Genomic DNA, 20,530 nt, shown 5'->3' on the forward strand with positions numbered 1-20,530 from the left:
AATAATAATAATATCAATAATACTTGGTCAATAATCAAGTCACGAAATGTAAATTGAGCATTGTTGGCGCTTTTTGAATGTTTATTTATCAGATTTTATGGGCGGAATAGTGGAGCTCCAAATGGCTTTGCTGTAAGTAGACTTTTATTTACGTTTAATATTTAGAATGCATTACAAAAAAATATCCATCTGTTTCTTTCATAATGATTGTAAACGATAGGCAACATTCCGAAAAAAGTGCAGGCCCCTTTAAAACACTGGAAAGTTGGCGCCCTGTAGGCATCGACATAAAGTATACATACCCTTAACAATTAATTAAGCATTTGTTCAATGATCATACAACATCTGTATTACATTACAAAGAGCAGTGTTAATAGAATAGACCGAGGTTTCCCTTGCCCGGACGCGGGTCTCTGGGCCCCCCCTTTGGAACCAGGCCTGGAGGTGGGGCTCAATGGCAAGCGCCTGGTGGCACAGCCCAAAGAGGCAACGTGGGTCCTCCCTCCAATAGGCTCACCACCCATTTGGGGGGCCATAGAAGTCGGGTGCTTTGTGAGCTGGGTAGCAGTTGAAGGCAGGGCCCTTGGCAGTCCAATCCTCGGTTACAAACGTTAGCTCTTGAGATGTGGAACGTCACCTCGCTGGAGTAGAAGGAGCCTAAGCTGGTGCGCGAGGTCGAGAAGTTCCGGCTGGATCTAGTCAGTCTCACTTTGACCCATAGCAAGGGCTCTGGAACCAGTCTTGTTGAGAGGGGCTGGACTCTCTTCCATGCTGGCGTTGCCAGCAGTGAGAGGCGACAGGCGGGAGTGGCTATACTTGTTGCCCCGCGACTCAGAGCCTGTACGTTGGAGTTGAACCCGGTGCACGAGAGTGTAGCTTTCCTCCGCCTCCGGGTGGGGAGACAGGTCCTGGCTGTTGTTTGTGCTTATGCACCAAACAGTATTTCAAAGTACTCGCCGTAGTGTGATCCCTTAGGTTGTACTGGGGTACTTCAACGCTCACGTTGGCAACGACAGTGAGACCTCTAGAGGCGTGATCGGGAGAAACGGCCGCCCTGATCTGAACAAGAGTGGTGTTTTGTTATTAGACTTTTGTGCTTGTCACAGATTGTCCATAACAAACACTATGTTCAAACATAAGGGTGTCCAGATGTGCACCTTGCACCAGGACACCATAGGCCGCAATTATATGATTAACTTTGTGGTGATATCATCAGATTTGTGTTTTAGACACTCGGGTGAAGAGAGGGGCGGAGCTTATAGCCGACCGCCACCTGGTGGTGAGTCGGTTCTGATGATTGGGGAGGATGTCGGACAGACCTGGCAGTCCCAAACGTATAGTGAGGGTCTGCTGGGAACGTCTGGCATAGTCTCATGTCAGAGAGAGTTTCAACTCCCACCTTACCAAGAAGGGAGGCGTTAGACATTGAGTCCGAGTGGACCATGTTCCTCGATTGTCGAGGCAGCCGATCGGAGCTGTGGCCGCAAGGTGGTCGGCGCCTGCTATGGCGGTAATCCCAGAACCCGCTGGGGGACACAAGCGGTGAGGGATGCCATTAAGCCGAAGAAGGAGTCATATTGGGTCCTTTCGGCTCATGGGATTTCGGAGGCAGCGGACAGGTACTGGCAGGCCAAGCTGTGTGCGGCTTTGGCGGATCCAGTTTGGTGGCTGCTGGGATAGGTCTCTGCTTTTTGCGGATGATGTGGTCAAGCTGGCTTCATTTGGCCAGGATCTTCAGCTCTCACTGGATCGATTTGCAGCTGAGTGTGAAGCGACTGGGATAAAAATCAGCACCTCCAAGTCTGAGTCCATCCCGGAAAAGGGTGGAGTGTTATCTCAAGGTTGGGGAGGAGATCCCGCCCCAAGTGGAGGAGTTCAAGAACCTCACGAGAAAGAGAAGAGTGGATCGGTGCGGCATCTGCAGCAATGCGCACCTTCCATCTGTCCACCGTGCTGAAAAAGGAGCTGAGCCAGAAGGCAAAGCTCTCCATTTCCTGGTCGATCTACATCCCTATCCTCACCTATGGTCGTGAACTTCGGGTTTTGACCGAAAGGACAAGATCAGGAGTACAAGCGGCCAAAATTAGTTTCCTCTGTCGGGTGGCGGGGCTCTCCCTTAAAGATAGGGTGAGAAGCTCTGTCATTCGGGAGGAGCTCAATAGTAAAGCCCCAGCTCCCCCGCATCAATAGGAACCAGATGAGGTGGTTCAGGCATCTGGTCAGGATGCCCCATGAACGCCTCCCTGGGGAGGTGCTTAGGGCGCGTCTGACCGGTAGGAGAGCACGAGGAAGACCCAGGACAGGGTGGAGAGACTGTCTCCCAGCTGGCCTGGGAACGCTTCGGGATCCCCTGGGAATAGTTGGACGAAGTAACCGGGGAGAGGGAAGTCTTGGCTTCTCTGCTTAGGCTGCTGCCACTGCGACCCGACTTCGGATAAGCGGAAGAATAGATGGATGTATTACATGTATGCTAGCTGGCATGTATTCTAAATAATTTTGAGTGCAACCATAGGGGTGCCACAAATGGCATTTGTATGTTTGTTTACTGTAGTAAAAAAAGCACTAAAATCTATTTTTTTTGCCATCTGGACGACTTCAATCGTGTCTCATCCACGCCTTTACCATTTACATACATTTGTATTTAGAGTGGATGTTTGCATATTTATCACACAGTTAATGCACCTCTGAAGGCTCATGCCTCCTTTTTGCAGCTCTCTTTGGACACATATAAATATTTCTGCTGTGCGCCCATGCTCATGCATAAAGACACAATGAGATAGTTTGTGTAGCTTTTGGCTTATTGTTACTCCTTTTTTCTTCTCCATGCTAATAACGTCTGTTTCAGCCATGATAACTCCGCAGATGCAGCTAGTCGACTATTTATATACCCCTGCTTACCTCTTTGTGTAGGAAATAGTAAAAGGTGTTTTAGATAAAAACAGATGCCAAACACATTTGCAAGGGTTACTCTCAGGCAGACCTGGGAAAATTAAGGCCCAGGGGCCGCATGCGGCCCGTTGAGTTTTTCGAACTGACCCACCAGACATTCCCAAATCATCTTTTTAGATCTTTAAGATCAAAACTGTAGCTGCCATTATGATGTGCAGGGATGTTTTCAAATTACCGTAAGTTTGCATAGTATACTAGTTACTATGGTAATCTAAGTCAAAGCAGCTCAGACGAGGCACCAAGCAGTGTTCCTAAAAATCAGATATACCGGCCCCCAGACACATTTTTTTCTCTAAATTTGGCTCCCATTGCCCATGCTTACTCTAAGGGGACTTGAATCAGGACACAAGGAAAATGTGTTTAACATACACACGTTTATAGGACTCCAACTGCATTGGTGTGCTCACACTAGGTCAACCTTAGCATACCTCAGTTCACTTCACACACAAAGCCATGACACTTTTGACTTGTTTGAGTGATCTGATCCACACAAATGTGGTACACTTCTGTGATTGGAAAAGGTCAACCATGGCACGGCATGATTGCATGAACAATGCGAATATATGTGCGCAAAGCCCATTCATTAATTACTGTAACACTATCGCTCCTCCACAGTTCTTAGACAATCGACACATTTTATGTGAGTATCCGCACTTTGATAAAGAAGGTGAGAATAACTATTGAATTCAAGAAAGTAGCAAAGCTCCTTCCTCCCTTTCCAATCGTCTTTGCCAACGAGAGTTTTCCGTAAACTTCCAATAAAATGATGCTTAATGTTCGTTTATCAAATACATTAATTATTTATATGTATTTTGCATTGTTTCATTTATGTAAAACTACCGTATTTTCCAGACTATAAACCGCTACTTTTCTCCCAAGTTTTGAACCCTGCGGATGTGTGGCTGGATCTTTCTTTGCTAACGGCTAAATTTTGGAATGGATTAAGCAAAGAAATCAATGTACTAAAATGATCCACTTTAAGAAACTGTTTAAACTCAAAGTGTTTACAAAGTACAAGGAAGAGTAATTGTGATATACATCATAAACATTCTTAAAAAAAGGAGAAAATCTTATTAATCGCATTCAGACATCAAGGACTTTTCTGTTTTGTTTGATCAGCTGTTTTACTGCCATGCTACAGGCGCTATTTGGAACCAATACAGTATGTAAATAAACATTTCCAAAATCTTTCTCTGTAAATATCTCATTTCAGGACTTACCAGTATATATCTGTGGTTTGGTTCGGTGTGGTTAATATATAAAAAATAATTTTTTCTTCCAAAATTTAGTGGGTGTGTTTTATATACCGGTGCAGTTTATAGTCTGGAAAATGCAGTACCGGTAGATTTGTTGTGTTCATATTTTTGGGTGTCTAAAACGGATTAATGGGATTCACATTATATCTTATGGAAAAAAATGCTTTGGTTTTTGACCTTTTGGAGTGGATTAGGAATCAAAGCCTGGACATAATCCAGAAGTCAAAACCCACGGCACGCTCGCTCACCAGCGACAACGTCCATATGCGTGTTATTTTAAATAAAGCAATTGCTCCTTTCACAATCAATTTTGACCGTTGCCACCTTACACAACTGAAATGAACAGTACTTTACCACATAACATTTGAAATAATCCACAGTCAAAGAAATTACAGTGTAGAATTGCGTGTATTCCGTCACGTGACATTTCCCCGGAAGTAAACAAAAACAAAAAACGGTGGTCAACAAGCAGCGCGCAACCTATCTGAGTACGCAAGGGGCATAAATCTTCCTGTAAAAATCAGATACGAGCAAAAAAAATCTTAACTATTCAATGGAATAGATCCCTATACTTTATCAAAGATTTGTCGAGTGATATCAAGGATTATCTGTCAGAGTTCTTAGAAATATCGAACTATATTGTGCTCCAGACGTCATTCTACACGACAAAACAGATGAAAACTTGTAACAGCATGGAGGTCTACAACTTCTTTGTGTGTGGCTTGGTCAAGGAAATCGGTATCAAGACTCTCCTGGATAAATATGCATCGCTTTTGCTCGAGTAAGGTTGCATTTGATTAAACTTTGCGTCTTTAGTCCATGTAAACAAACTAATACTGCGACAATATAGCACCTGACAGCTGACACCTGTGACCGCATATCTATTTAACAAAGTAACAATTACTGAATAATCACAGTATATAATTTTTGTACTGTTGTCATATGTACTCTGATACATTTGTGTATAAAATAAACAAGAGGGGAGACGGAGAAGTACCTTTCCTGACAAAGTATCATTGACCCTGACTTTCTGGTTTCTGTTTGTTAAAAATTCAAATACAAGCAATATCAAGATAATACTTCAATCAGAAATACTAAACGAATAAAGTATATCAAAAATATATTCGACAAACCTTTAACAAAGTGGTCACAGCAAACTCGTGCGTTCTTCGACTCTGCTCCCTTTGACTGGAATGCAAGCCATTTTTCGTGTCATCTTTCATAAAATCTTGCTCTCTTGCGCCCTTCTTGATTACCTCTCGAGGAACTCTGAAGAAACGTTTATCCTTTTTTGCGATTTTAACGGTTTGTGTAGTTGAAAACAACATAACCATAAGGCATTTTTCTTCGACTCAATACAGCAGTGTAGAAGTGGTACATGTGGCCCAGTCAAATACACCCTGAGTGTGACATGTCACTTTGCTTAACGAGCTTCTGTAATGCATCTGTACACTTCACGCAGCCACTCGCTTGTGCCACCTGAAAACACGGATGTTCCACCACATGCACAGATGGCAAACAAACAGTGTCTATGTATACATGACAGAAAACAGCCCAACAGCTCTCGGCAATCAGTGAAGGGTTCAAATCAGGATGTCAGCCTGGAGTCTGCAATGATAGGTTTAGCACGTGTGGTGTAATGACTCCTCAAGGCCCACTGGGATTGGTTGCAGTGCCTCGTCTTTCTCTCACCAATCATTGCCTCTCCACTACAGGAGCCCAGCTGGAGAGTCTGATGGAGACCATGAGGGCAGAGATCGCCACCCAGCCCCCTGTGGAAGGATCCTATGCCCCACGCCGGGGGGACTACTGCATAGCCAAGTTTGCTGATGATGAATGGTATGTTTATTCTGTAAAGATTCGCCCAACGTACTTTACGAGCCTTCCCCCCACCTGACGTTTAATTTTTACCTCGTCTCGTTTTAAGCCTGTGATGTGTTAAGTGCAGATAGCCGCGGGATGTAATTAGCATCGCCGTCACCGCTTTGGCTTGACACAGACACACACACACACACACACACACACACACACACACACACACACACACACACACACACACACACACACACACACACACACACTCTTCTTTAGTTTATGAAGCAGATCTACAAATGGTCACTGGGACAGATAAAAGTTGCGGCGTGGTTGAAATTAGTGATGGGCGATTGGTACCAAAATAATACTGGTATCAATTCACATAAGACAGTAACGATACTTTGACACATTTGGAGGATATTTTTTTGTCACTAGAAAAGCACTCGGAGTGCGCAGACCTCCACCAGGCGTTATATCCCAATATTAAATCATTCGTAAAAAAAATTCTGACTCTAGAGGGTGATCCGGATAGCCTCCAAAATGTAGCCACTTGTTCGTTATCCCATTTCTGACATTTCATTAATGTTTCATCAAAATCCGCCCATACATTTGAGTTATGTTGCTAACTAACTAACTAACAAACCAACCCCATCAAATACATAATCTCCTGGCAGAGGTCATTAAAAGTACGCTTCATTCACTAAAGCGTAAAGGTCAGTTATAATAATACATAATTATGGATATTGAGAACACTAAAATCCTTTATTTATTGAACCAAAAATATCTAAATTTAATGATTTGGTGCATTTGCTAACGGCTAAAATTATGCACAAGACAAACTATAACCCGCTACCTAAGAATGTACAACAATTCTTCTCATCAAAAGAGGAGAAATATAATCTCAGAATTAATGTAATTTAAAACAATTATACACACGTACAACACTTAAAATCTTTAGTATATCATCAGTATGTGGAATTAAGTTTTGGAATGGATTAAGCAAAGAGGTCAAACAAAATATTATGATCCAGTTTAAAAAACTGTTCACACTATGTTTACAAAGTACACAGAGTGTACTTTGTTTTCCTGGTAAACATTTTGAACATATTGAAAAGGAGATCATCTTATTCTTCTCACTATTTGAAATACAACTTAGTTTACTATTTATTCATTTATTTTGGAATTGTATTATTTTTAAGTACATTTTGTACAATTTGAGAACCGGAAGTGAATAAAATGTGTTGGTGATTGCTATGGAATTTAATAGGGGTAGGATTAAAAAAAGATCTGATCCTTCCTATTCTGATTATGTTGAAAAGAGAAACTGGAAATTGTGATGTATCATGTTGTTACTGTATGCATGTTTAAAATACAGGTACACTTAAAACCATAAACCACAATTATTGGAGGTATAAATTAAATTGTCATGCTTGTGCATGTTTTTCTTTGTCTGTCACGTCTAAACAAGCCGTAAGAGGGTTATTAACTCGTTGCATCAGTCTCAGCACCTGTGCGCGTTTGTTCCGTAGCGGAATGAAAGACATATCATTAAGCCTCTTGTCAGTCATCCAGTCTCTTTGTCTCTGTGGGTGAAGGCAAGGCCGCTAGCATACGCACCGGTAAATTCAACCTCGTTATGTAAATGTAAGGTAATGTAGTAGAAATTATCCTGATCACCCCCAAATCGCTTTTGATTCATCCCATTTCTGACATTTCCTTAAAGTTTCATCAAAGTCATGAGTCATACCAAAGACTACATAAATGGTACCCATGACCTCCCTGCTTGACACTCAGCATTAAGGGTTGGAATTGGGGGTTAAATCACCAAAAATTATTCCCGGGCGCGGCCACCGCTGCTGCCCACTACTCCCCTCACCTCCCAGGGGGTGATCAAGGGGATGGGTCAAATGCAGAGGACAAATTTCACCACACCTAGTGTGTGCGTGACAATCATTGGTACTTTAACTTAACTTTAACTTAAAATCCACTCATAACTTTTTGAGTTATGTTGCTAAATAACTAACCAACTGACAAACATACCCCAGGGAATTAATCTCCTTGCAGAGGTAATGATTTCAGCCATGCCGTGTTGACGTTGATAAAGATTTATAATAGCTTAATGATATCATGCATGCAGGAACTCCTTTTCCATCCGCCTCTCATTGTATGAGTCCATGTTAGTGTTTTCATTTAGTTTATCGTGATTTATCAACCTGTGTATGTCTTGTCAACATTACTATAGGAACAAATTACAAATATAAACATAAGTTGATCAAAAGTGTGACATCAGATTTAATAAGCGTACAGGCCAAGTATGATTGTGCATTTTTCATTTTTGTGTACCTGACTAGTAAAAAAGTGTAACTATTTTAGCGTAAACATTTTTTTTTATTATGATGTTTAGGTTTACAATTGACTCAGTAATGTTGTTTATTAAAGTACAGTCGTCACTCACCACACCACACTTTGAAGTTTTCAACTTTACTTTATTGCAATTTTTATTTTTTGACCAAATTAAGTACGGTAGTTGTTACCACACAACAATGGCTAAAAAAATAAACATATCAATACGACAGTCGTATTGTCCACTAAATGAGACTGAACCAATCAGAACACGCTGTTCAATATCGTGGCCACTGATTGGCTCAGAGTCTGGCAGCATTCCTATATTGGATTAAAGGAGTGTAAAGGTAACTATGTGGATGTTATTTCATGTCTAGAGGGCACATTTAGAAGGTCGTAAACATTTTTTTAAATTTTTGTATCCCTAACCATGAAAATATTCAATGTACAGTATATTTAATAAATCCTACCTTGCGTAATGTATTTACCACTGTCAGGCCCGGAACCTATTAACAGCGAAAAATGAGAGATTACTGTATCATCATTTACATATTGGCGTTGACAATAACAAGCTCTGTTTTATTTACCGGTAATATCGTATCAGTAAGAAAATGTGTGTTATTGCGCACTACTTAAATAAACCACAATTTCGTATTCTCTTGCCTGCAGTGTCGGGCGGCATGGCTCGGATGGTAGAGCGGCCATGCCAGCAACTTGAGGGTTCCATGTCGATCCCCGCTTCCGACATCTTTGTCACTGCCGTTGTGTCCTTGGGCAAGACACTACTCACAAGACACTTTAAGACCTGCTCCCAGTGCCAACCACACTGGTTTGAATGTAATTTAAAGTTGTAGATAATGGGTTTCACTATGTTAAGCGCTTTGAGTCTGTGGAGAAAAGCGCTTAATTAATATACTTCACACTACATAGGCTAGCATAGCATATTTACATCGACGTGCATATTGTTCTGCACTATCTTAATTTACAAGGTCGTCCACAATGTTGTTGAACCAGTGCAAAATAGTATGAGTTTCTATTTTCGACCAGTTTGTCCAATGTCAAGGTAAATGATGGAGAAGACCTGATTAGCTGCAATTCTGCAGTGTGAATATTGCAAAGAGGGCCTCTGTGCAATTTTCACCAGCCTTCAACGCCCCAGTAGATCCTCTCTCCTCAAGGAAATAACTGCGGATATCAATGATTACTTTTTTTTCTGCAGGTACAGAGCCAGAGTGGAGAAAGTGGAGTCGCAGACGAAGGTCCACGTCTTTTACATCGACTACGGCAACGTGAGTGACACGCAGAAAGCGCATACGAGGCGATAATGCTGTCGTTAAAGGAGAAAAGGGGACATGATGCATAAGAAGGGAAGCGGGCAGTGGGCAGAGACAATGTGTCCTGGCATGTAGCTGAAAGTGTGCTGCTCAGAGGCTGACCTCAACATCCCTGCGCGGTTTGACGTCACTTCGGTGTCCATTCACATTGACTTTTAGACAGCCACCTGTGTGTGTGTGTCTGTGTGTTTATACGGAGCAGACAGCTTCCGTCAAAGGCAATCAATCGTAAGCTGTCTGATTTGTTACAAACGTTCAAGGTGTTCTCAGTCTCGACTCTATAGTCCACTGATCTCATTTGTCTAAGATATGAGGGTCATTCATTTAACTTAGCTTTTTTATTGGGGGTTTTTTTGACCGAGAAAATATGCACACTCGGTCAATCGCGCCTTGCAAAGTCCACACAGAAGTGTGAGCGTTGTGCTCTGTGCTCAAGTTCAGCACTTTGCCACATTTGGAAGAGGTGGGCCTGGGCACGGCATGATCGCGTGCGCACACAATGTAACAAAATGTCTGTAATGTGATTGCTCCTCGCTAGTTCCTAATAATACAAACACATGTCATAATATAAATAAATTAATCAAAATATCATATAACTCAAAGTAGGGCTAGACGATTGTGGCAAAAACATAAGTTATGATTAGTTGAACCTCTTTATTGTAGCTAAAGTGCATCCAAATAACTGACACATAATTGTGTGCAAGCTGTACACTTTGCACAGATGGCTCAGTGTTTGAGTTTCTCCATGAAACTTCTATAGCTACTTCAGAATCAGAATATGCTCTATTGGCCAGGTGTGTTTAACACACACAGAATTTGACTTGGTAAACTGTGCTCTTTTTGAACAAAGGTAATAATAAATATTAACAATTAATTAAAGTATAGGCAAGTACTTAAATAACTATTATGTGCAAGTCTAATAAGATAATGCACATTGGTGTATAGAGCAAAAGGATGATGAAGTGAACATGAGTTAGTACATTCACAGTGACCGAGTAGTTCCAGGGTTATTTCACAGCAACAGGTCTGACACTCCGTGACTGTTCAGTGGTTGTTTTATAGTGATAACATGGGGAAAGAAATTGTCCTCATGACGGGTTGTCTTTTTCTTTTGCTGGTTTTCTGACAGTCTTCACGTTTTGCAACTACACAACCAATAGTGTATTTCAAGGGGATGGCGTATTAGTGAAAAACGAAATACAAAAGAAAAATTGCAATTATCGAAATGCTAGTTTTACATCGATTAGTAGCTCTAAATGTCACTTTTTTTTGCCCACCTTAAGCTGTAGTAATAATCAGAAGTAGTGTTGTGCATGTTGATGACACATTCTAACTTTGTTCTGCCAAGTTGACGACAAGCACACAAAGGTGTCCTCAACGCAATGTAGCATCCAGCCTAGCAAACTAGCAGCTAACGTCACTCCACAGTGCAGCTTCGCAAATCTTTGCCTTCATGGTGGCAAATAAACTGTTTTTTACATGTACCATTATCACTGGAGGACGAGGGCTGGCTAAACATGCTACACCAGACACTGTGGAAGGATACAAAATAGCATAGCTAACCGCTAAGCTAGAGCTTCTAAATGTAAATAGGGATGGGCGGATCGATACGAATATCGAACATAACGATTCCAAGTATAGTATCAGTATATACGACAGTGATTAGATGGGTTTTTTTTTTGTTATCGCACTTTTTTTTGTTGTAATTTTTGTTGTTTACTAACTCAGGAAATAAGAGCCAAGAGTAGTTTTTGCTTGTTTAATTGTTTTGCACGATTGACTTTATTATACATTTTGCGTGTAATAAAAGGTAATGAGGAAACAATTTCAATATTAATTGATATTGTTGCACATGAACACGTTTTGAAATGGTTATCTTATTGTTTAGGCAATATGTCAATTAATATAGTGTGACATTTATTGTTGTTGCAAGAGGCTGCAATATATACAGTATCACAATATAAATTTGAATTTATAATTCTCCCATCCCTTGTCAGATAGACTCGAAATAAGACAGGAAAGACCCCCCAATTTGTGTAAATTGCAGTGTAGAAGAAGTCATTGTGCAAGCAAACGGGCACAAATGCTCAGCGTGAGTTATGACCTTGTGACTTCGTAGCTTCAATGTTCTTTGGGGAAAACATAGAATGTGTTGGGGAGCAACCAAAAAACACAATGTGAGATGCTAATTGCTATCATTTGCACTTATCACTGAATGAACATCACGCCAGTTCTACAAATTATTGTACAGCCCCCCCACCCCCAAAAAAAACAACTTCTCAGCCCAGCAGCCTTTCAGAATAGCTTGATTCACACACATAATCAAAGCAATCACTTCTAATTCTCATTCTCGTGTCATCGCTCGGCCTATTGTCTCAGCGTGACGGGCTGCGCTCGGGTTGACTCGAGTCGTGTGCCTTGAACTCCAGATGTATCTCAGTGAAAGCAGCAGCTGCAATACAATTGTTACGAGTACGCAAACCTTTAACTAGCAATTGGCATCTGTCCTTCATTCACATACGAAACAGGCACCATGGCTACATTTACATGGAATTTTCAAAGAAGTTAATTTTGTTAAAGTGCATGATGGGTTTGTTTGTTTTCCAAAACACCAGAGAGAAATTGTACCATCCACCCGTCTGGCTGCCATCCCACCAGCCTTCAGCACCAGAACTCTTCCAGCACAGGCCACAGAGTACACCTTTGCCTACATCCATGTCCCACAAGACGTAAGTTCACACTATAACTGATATCTGCATTGCCATTATTAGCCGTTACTCAGCTGCATTCAAAGGCTGAACATTTTATCAAAACACTCTTAATTTTCTGGTGCTATCATTATTCTGATAAATAAATCACGTGGTGGTATGATGGTTATTTGACAAACACTGACTCAGGGATTCCAGATGACCTCTGAATAGAGGTCATCTGGAAGTTTTGGAGTTTTGCCTGTACACTACTACAGACAACTTGCGTACCATCGTGCCACCATTCCCTAACTTTCATATTTATACAAGAGGAGTAATAACAAAGTTTTCAGCTTTGGCCACGATATGAATCAGATAAATCAACATTGATTACAATATGAACAGGTGGTTTTAACATCAGAAGCAGATTTATTGGCCAAATATGATTAACACACGTCCTTTGACTTGGTGGACTATGCTCTCTTTGTTCAATGCAAGAAACAAAGAAAAACACAACTACTACGACAGAGCACAGTACTGTGACGGCCATCCGCGGCGCCATCTTGGTATGAAAACAAGAGGGAAGCACACAAATGACATGCAGACATTAATGGAGCAAAGAGCGAAGTCATTTTTTGTCAAAATAGTTTTTTTGGCCTAAATCATCTCATTACGCCTGCTATTCATGGTAAAATCGCCTACATTCTCAGTTGACCAGATCATGGGATTTTACCTCCTGAAGATAATGGTCTATATCAAGTGTGTGACTTAAGCAGATTTTTTAATGCCTAAGTCAAAACAAAATGTGAGTTAGGCAATTTTATTAGTCTTCCAAGATGGAAGCTACCTTTGCACAACTCATTTCCATGCTTCAGAGTGTGTCCCCAATTGGTAATTGATGACATTTTTTTCCTATAATATGCTTTTACCTTTTTTATTAACAGCTAGGCTATGAATAGTGCAAAGTTGTTAAGTCTTATTCCTGAGTTTTATTGAGTTCTGCATTTTAGTCAGGGCAATAGCTAAGCCCATAAAGCTAGCGTTAGCAAAGTATTTTTAGCTATAATATACATTTACGTCTTTTCAATGAAGGCAAGGCTGCGACTATTGCAAAGTTGTTTAGTCTTATTATTGAGGTTTTTTTAGTCTGCATTTTCGTCAGCCAAGTCCATAAAGCTAGCATTAGCAAGGTATGGAAATGCTCTATTCATTGTGACCATACACAAAGTGCTGACATTTTTTATATTTTATTTTTTTGTAGATGATGACAATCAGGTCGCCTTTACTGATGAAAATATGATCAATATTGAACCAATGCATACAGCAAAAGCAAGATCCTGGTTTTGATGCAGTACCCATTGATGTTGTCATGCAGACAGGTTGTGAAGAGGACACATCTGATAACGATCCAAAATATTTCCCGTCCTGTGATGAGTCTGAAAATTAAGATGTGGTGGCAAAAACTCCAGAAAAGCAGAATGAAGATAATGTAAAACAAAAAGAAAAGAACAAAAAAAAAACATTGAAACAAAATGAATACAAGCAGAAGCGTCTCAAAGGAATGAATGTCATGCAAGACCAAAGATGGTAAAGATGTAACTGCAAAGGCTTTGGGTCCGCCCGGCAACTCCTAGGTTTTGTAAGCGAGCCTCAACTTGACACTGTCAAGGCATTACAGAAGAGCAGAGGCGGTGAATATTTCAGAAGATTTGGGCAATGGACACCTGGGAAGAGTGTCGGTTATACATCACCACTTTGGTCTCGATGGTTAGCATCAAGCAACAAAAAGTTGCTTAAGGATCCTGACTCAATTTGTCAGTGTCCTACCAATTGAAGCTTCAAGATGGAACAAGTCTTAAAGTGTGCAAGGCACTTTTTTCCTCTAATATTGGTCTCCTTGAAATAACCATGTCAGAGTGGTTTAACAAACCGCCTATACTCTATGATGTACAAGTAGCAGGGCCTCTGTCTAAACCTAGACCTATGAGTGGTAAGCATGCAAAGCTTGAACGGTTTCCTATAGGGATTGGTTGAAGGGCCTGCCCACTGTTGATTCACACTATTGCAGAAGCACATATACCTATAAAAACAAGAAGTTTCTTCATACAGACACAACCATTTTTCAACTGCATAATAAATATCAAGGTAGCTGCACCTGCAGGAGTGAGGGCTGATAGAACATTACTTTTCTCAGATGTGTTCCATGAAGAGAACTATTCAGTTTTTCTTTCACGAAAAGATCAGTGGGATGTTTGTGTTTCATTTAAACATGGGAATATCAGTAAGGGCAAATATGATGCACATTTCACCAAAAAAGATGAAGCAAGGAAAGAGAAATCATGTGACAAGGGTTCTGCGAATAATGAGACATTTGTTTAGACATTGGACTTGCAAGCTGTACTGCTCTGTCCAAAAACCCAAGCCAGTGGTATATACTACCAAACAAATTGCAGGTCTATAATTTTACCCTTTTCCACTTGAGAGCTAAGAAAATATACTGTTACATTTGGAACAGATCAGAGGGTGACTTGAGAAGCTAGGTATTTGCACACTTTTAATACCATCATTTTGAAGGTGTTATCAAAGACCATCAAGGAAATCGTAGTGTAGAGCGACGGCTGTGGTTATCAGAACCGCATTGCATGTGTGGCAAATGTTTTCTCTGAGCTTGCAAGGAAATATGGGCTACTCATGACACAGACATAGTTTGTTGCCAGGCACACGCAGATGGAGTGTGACGGCATGCACAGTACTATTAAACACAAAATGGTTACAGATATCTTCACCCCAAGAGACTATGTCATCATACTCCAGACTGCAAGAGTCAGGCCATCACCTTACCATGTGAAGGTGCTCAAGAATGGTGAGTTCCTGAAAATGAATGGATCTTACTTAAACAAGAATCAGACCAGGCAAAATACCTGGAGATACAACTGTGCATCATTTGCGGGCTCTTCAGTTTAGCAGTGAAAGCAAAGTATTTTTCAAGCTGTCATTTGGGGAGGACTATGTGTGGGAAGAACTGTTTTCGCCTTGCATAGGAGAGTTTTAACTTGCACTTACAGATGTAGCGACCAACTGTAGTTACTGACAGTGGGTTTCTAAAGTGTTCCTGAGCCCATGTGGTGATATCCTTTACACACTGATGTCGCTTGTTGATGCAGTACAGCCTGAGGGATTGAAGGTCACAGGCTTAGCTGCTTACGTGCAGTGATTTCTCCAGATTCTCTGAACCCTTTGATATTACGGACCGTAGATGGTGAAATCCCTAAATTCCTTGCAATAGCTGGTTGAGAAAGGTTTTTCTTAAACTGTTCAACAATTTGCTCACGCATTTGTTGACAAAGTGGTGACCCTCGCCCCATCCTTGTTTGTGAATGACTGAGCATTTCATGGAATCTACTTTTATACCCAATCATGGCACCCACCTGTTCCCAATTTGCCTGTTCACCTGTGGGATGTTCCAAATAAGTGTTTGATCAGCATTCCTCAACTTTATGAGTATTTATTGCCACCTTTCCCAACTTTTTTGTCACGTGTTGCTGGCATCAAATTCTAAAGTTAATGATTATCTGCAAAAAAAAAAAGTTTATCAGTTCGAACATCAAATATGTTGTCTTTGTATATGAATATGGGTTGAAAATGATTTGCAAATCATTGTATTCCATTTATATTTACATGTAACACAATTTCCCAACCCATATGGAAACGGGGTTTGTATATACATTGGTTCAATTTAGAAGTTGTTGTAAACGTGCTATATAAATAAAGTTGACTTGACTTGACATATATATATATATATATATATATATATGTGTTTGTGTGTATATATGTATATGTGTATATGTATACATATATGTGTATATATGTATATATGTGTATTCCGTATTTTTCTGAGTATAAGTCGCACCTGCCGAAAATGCATAATAAAAAAAGAAAAAAACATAATTAGCACTGTGAAAAACTATGAAAAAAACTGTGACTTATAGTCCGAAAAATACGGTATATATATATATACTGTATATATACGTACGTATAGGTATGTATATATATATATATATATATATATATATATATATATATATATATATATATATATAAATAGGTATATATAGGTATGTATATATATATATATATATATATATATACAGGTAAAAGCCAGTAAATTAGAATATTTTGAAAAACTTGATTTATTTCAGTAATTGCATTCAAAAGGTGTAACTTGTACATTATATTTATTCATTGCACACAGACTGATGCATTCAAATGTTTATTTCATTTAATTTTGATGATTTGAAGTGGCAACAAATGAAAATCCAAAATTCCGTGTGTCACAAAATTAGAATATTACTTAAGGCTAATACAAAAAATGGATTTTTAGAAATGTTGGCCAACTGAAAAGTATGAAAATGAAAAATATGAGCATGTACAATACTCAATACTTGGTTGGAGCTCCTTTTGCCTCAATTACTGCGTTAATGCGGCGTGGCATGGAGTCGATGAGTTTCTGGCACTGCTCAGGTGTTATGAGAGCCCAGGTTGCTCTGATAGTGGCCTTCAACTCTTCTGCGTTTTTGGGTCTGGCATTCTGCATCTTCCTTTTCACAATACCCCACAGATTTTCTATGGGGCTAAGGTCAGGGGAGTTGGCGGGCCAATTTAGAACAGAAATACCATGGTCCGTAAACCAGGTACGGGTAGATTTTGCGCTGTGTGCAGGCGCCAAGTCCTGTTGGAACTTGAAATCTCCATCTCCATAGAGCAGGTCAGCAGCAGGAAGCATGAAGTGCTCTAAAACTTGCTGGTAGACGGCTGCGTTGACCCTGGATCTTAGGAAACAGAGTGGACAGACACCAGCAGATGACATGGCACCCCAAACCATCACCCAACCATGCAAATTTTGCATTTCCTTTGGAAATCGAGGTCCCAGAGTCTGGAGGAAGACAGGAGAGGCACAGGATCCACGTTGCCTGAAGTCTAGTGTAAAGTTTCCACCATCAGTGATGGTTTGGGGTGCCATGTCATCTGCTGGTGTCGGTCCACTCTGTTTCCTGAGATCCAGGGTCAACGCAGCCGTCTACCAGCAAGTTTTAGAGCACTTCATGCTTCCTGCTGCTGACCTGCTCTATGGAGATGGAGATTTCAAGTTCCAACAGGACTTGGCGCCTGCACACAGCGCAAAATCTACCCGTGCCTGGTTTACGGACCATGGTATTTCTGTTCTAAATTGGCCCGCCAACTCCCCTGACCTTAGCCCCATAGAAAATCTGTGGGGTATTGTGAAAAGGAAGATGCAGAATGCCAGACCCAAAAACGCAGAAGAGTTGAAGGCCACTATCAGAGCAACCTGGGCTCTCATAACACCTGAGCAGTGCCAGAAACTCATCGACTCCATGCCACGCCGCATTAACGCAGTAATTGAGGCAAAAGGAGCTCCAACCAAGTATTGAGTATTGTACATGCTCATATTTTTCATTTTCATACTTTTCAGTTGGCCAACATTTCTAAAAATCCCTTTTTTGTATTAGCCTTAAGTAATATTCTAATTTTGTGACACACGGAATTTTGGATTTTCATTTGTTGCCACTTCAAATCATCAAAATTAAATGAAATAAACATTTGAATGCATCAGTCTGTGTGCAATGAATAAATATAATGTACAAGTTACACCTTTTGAATGCAATTACTGAAATAAATCAAGTTTTTCAAAATATTCTAATTTACTGGCTTCTACCTGTGTGTGTGTGTGTGTGTATATATATATATATATATATACATATACATCATGTGTGTGTGCGTGTGTGATTACAGCTAATTAGAGATTCATGATATCAGCACATTACATATATTATTTATTGCATATTTATTTTCTTCAAAACAGTTTACCCAAAATATATTTACTTTCTAGTGTGTGTGCACGCGCTGTCACTCATCCCTAGAGTGGGTATCTCTTGAAGGATGAAGTGGCCCATCGGTTGCTCCACTGACATTACCTATACTACACACACTGGCTGATACAATGCTTGTTGAAAGCTGACAGGCGCCCTTGTCACACTCTCCGTCACCGAGCCTTTGCCCAAATTCCCTCTTCTTTCATGTCGTGTTGTCTGCCTTATCTTGTTTTTCTTTTTTTTCTTTTTTTCGCACTCGAAGGAAGGTTGTCACCTTTTTTTTCTCCGCACCTAGACGCCCAGTGTGTCTAACAAAAAAGGTACAACCGGAGCACATCACAACAAAATTAATATATTTTGACGGGAAAACACGTAAGTCATTGTTTCCATGACACCACATACTTACTTTAATTAACAGACCAGAGAGCGCCTGTGAAGGTGATGCACAACAGAAATAAATCACCAAAGCTGCTCGAGTACAACTATTATGCACTGCTTACTCAAAAAAGTATACATAATGTTGTTGTTTATGCAATAACCCAACTGCGACGATTGCACAGAGTTACACAGTTACTTCTACCAAATTAGTTGTTGCTGGACATCTGCACTTCCATTTGTCTTCTTACAACAAGAAAGTTGTGCGTTCCCGTCGAGTAAACAAAATGAAAAGAAAAAAAAGCTATATTTGATTTAGATAAAGTCTCTGGCTTCACTTTCAAACGTATAAATAGCAGCAATCCGGCCAGAAAATTATATTAAATTAAAGAGAAAGGGGTAAAATTGCAAAACAGGAGCTAAATATGTTTCACTTTAAGATGCCGTCACCTTTCTTCGCTCAAAAAAGAACCTCATTAAGTTGATCTCATTCAATTTGTCTGAACAACCTAACGCTGGTCTCTTCATTAGGCACATCTGTACCGAGATCTGTTTCAGAAAATAGATAAGACGCTGTCAGATAGATACAGGCAGTGATATATAGAGTTGGTCAAAACTGAAATCATTAGGTGTACCTAATGAAGTGGCCATTGAGGCCTCGTGTGAGTATGCCCTAAGTTTTTGTCTTGGACAACCCTTCCTGCCTCTCAGGTACACACACACACACACACACACACACACACACACACGTTCAAGGGTAGCTAGTTGAAGGGGGTTGCCATGGAGACAAGACCAGGGCAGGAGGGAAGGTATGCGAGAGAGAGAGAGAGGTGGATGTGGTAAGAGTGGCGATGAATGATGACCATCATGCTGATTTTTTATTTATTTTTTTGGTCGTGTTTTTCCTGTATTTTGAAAGTAAGAATCCTCCCATATTTTTTAGTTTTTTCTTCCTTTTGGACCTCAGAAGTATGGAGGACATGTCACATGTTCAAAAAATGCTGACCTTTCACATTTAGAAAGATTAGGGAAAGTAATGGTGAAGTTGTGAAGTAGTTGTCTGCATTCTCTACCCTCGTTTTCTGGTTATCTGGCCCACCGAGTGAACTCTGTAAGCCCCCTTACACATACGCATGACTCACATCTCGTCAGAACAATGGTGTTCTTTGCTGTTCCTCTCAGAAAGCCATTCAAAAGACTGGCTCCTTATATTATTTACTTTTACCTGTTGTATCTTGTTTCTATCATGAAAACAATCAAGGTTCAAAATATTTAAAATTGACACAAATCATTCTGGAAATACTGTTTGTACAGTGCATCCGGAAGGTATTCACAGCTCTTCACTTTTTCCACATTTTGTTATGTTACAGCCTTATTCCAAAATGGAATACATTCATTTTGGCCTAAAAATTCTACACAAAGTACCCCATAAGGATAATGTGAATACGTTTTTACAGACATTTTTGCAAATGTATTTTTTTTTTTAAAGAAAGAAAGAAAACACATGTACATAAGTATTCACAGCCTTTGCCATGAAGCTCAAAAGTGAACTCAGGAGCATCCTGTTTCTGATCATCCTTAATTGGAGTCCACCTGTGGTAAATGCAGTGTGTTGGACATAATTTAAAAAGGCACACACCTGTCTATATACAAGGTCCCCCATTTGACAGTGCATGGCAGAGCCGAAACCAAGAATGAAGTCGAAGGAATCGTCCATAGACCTCCGATACAGGATTGCGTCGAGGCACAAATCTAGGGAACAATACAGAAAAATATCTGCCTTGAAGGTCCCAATGAGCACAATAGCCTCCATTATTAGTAAATGAAAGAAGTTTGAAACCACCAGGACTGTCTAAACTAAGCAGTTGGGGGAGAAGGGC

At 40.4% G+C, this 20,530-nt stretch overlaps 1 protein-coding gene across 1 annotated transcript in view; it reads left to right on the forward strand.

Annotated features, from left to right (window-relative positions):
- snd1 (staphylococcal nuclease and tudor domain containing 1) overlaps positions 1-20,530 on the forward strand; it is a 272,862-nt gene that overhangs the window by 212,412 nt on the left and 39,920 nt on the right. The window contains exons 19-21 of the mRNA XM_061959499.2: positions 5,921-6,044; positions 9,583-9,652; positions 12,313-12,426. Coding sequence (XP_061815483.1) covers positions 5,921-6,044; positions 9,583-9,652; positions 12,313-12,426 — 308 coding nt within the window. The remainder of the gene's footprint in view (positions 1-5,920; positions 6,045-9,582; positions 9,653-12,312; positions 12,427-20,530) is intronic.

Source organism: Nerophis lumbriciformis, linkage group LG05, assembly GCF_033978685.3.
Source record: "Nerophis lumbriciformis linkage group LG05, RoL_Nlum_v2.1, whole genome shotgun sequence".
NCBI classification, from domain to species: domain Eukaryota; kingdom Metazoa; phylum Chordata; class Actinopteri; order Syngnathiformes; family Syngnathidae; genus Nerophis; species Nerophis lumbriciformis.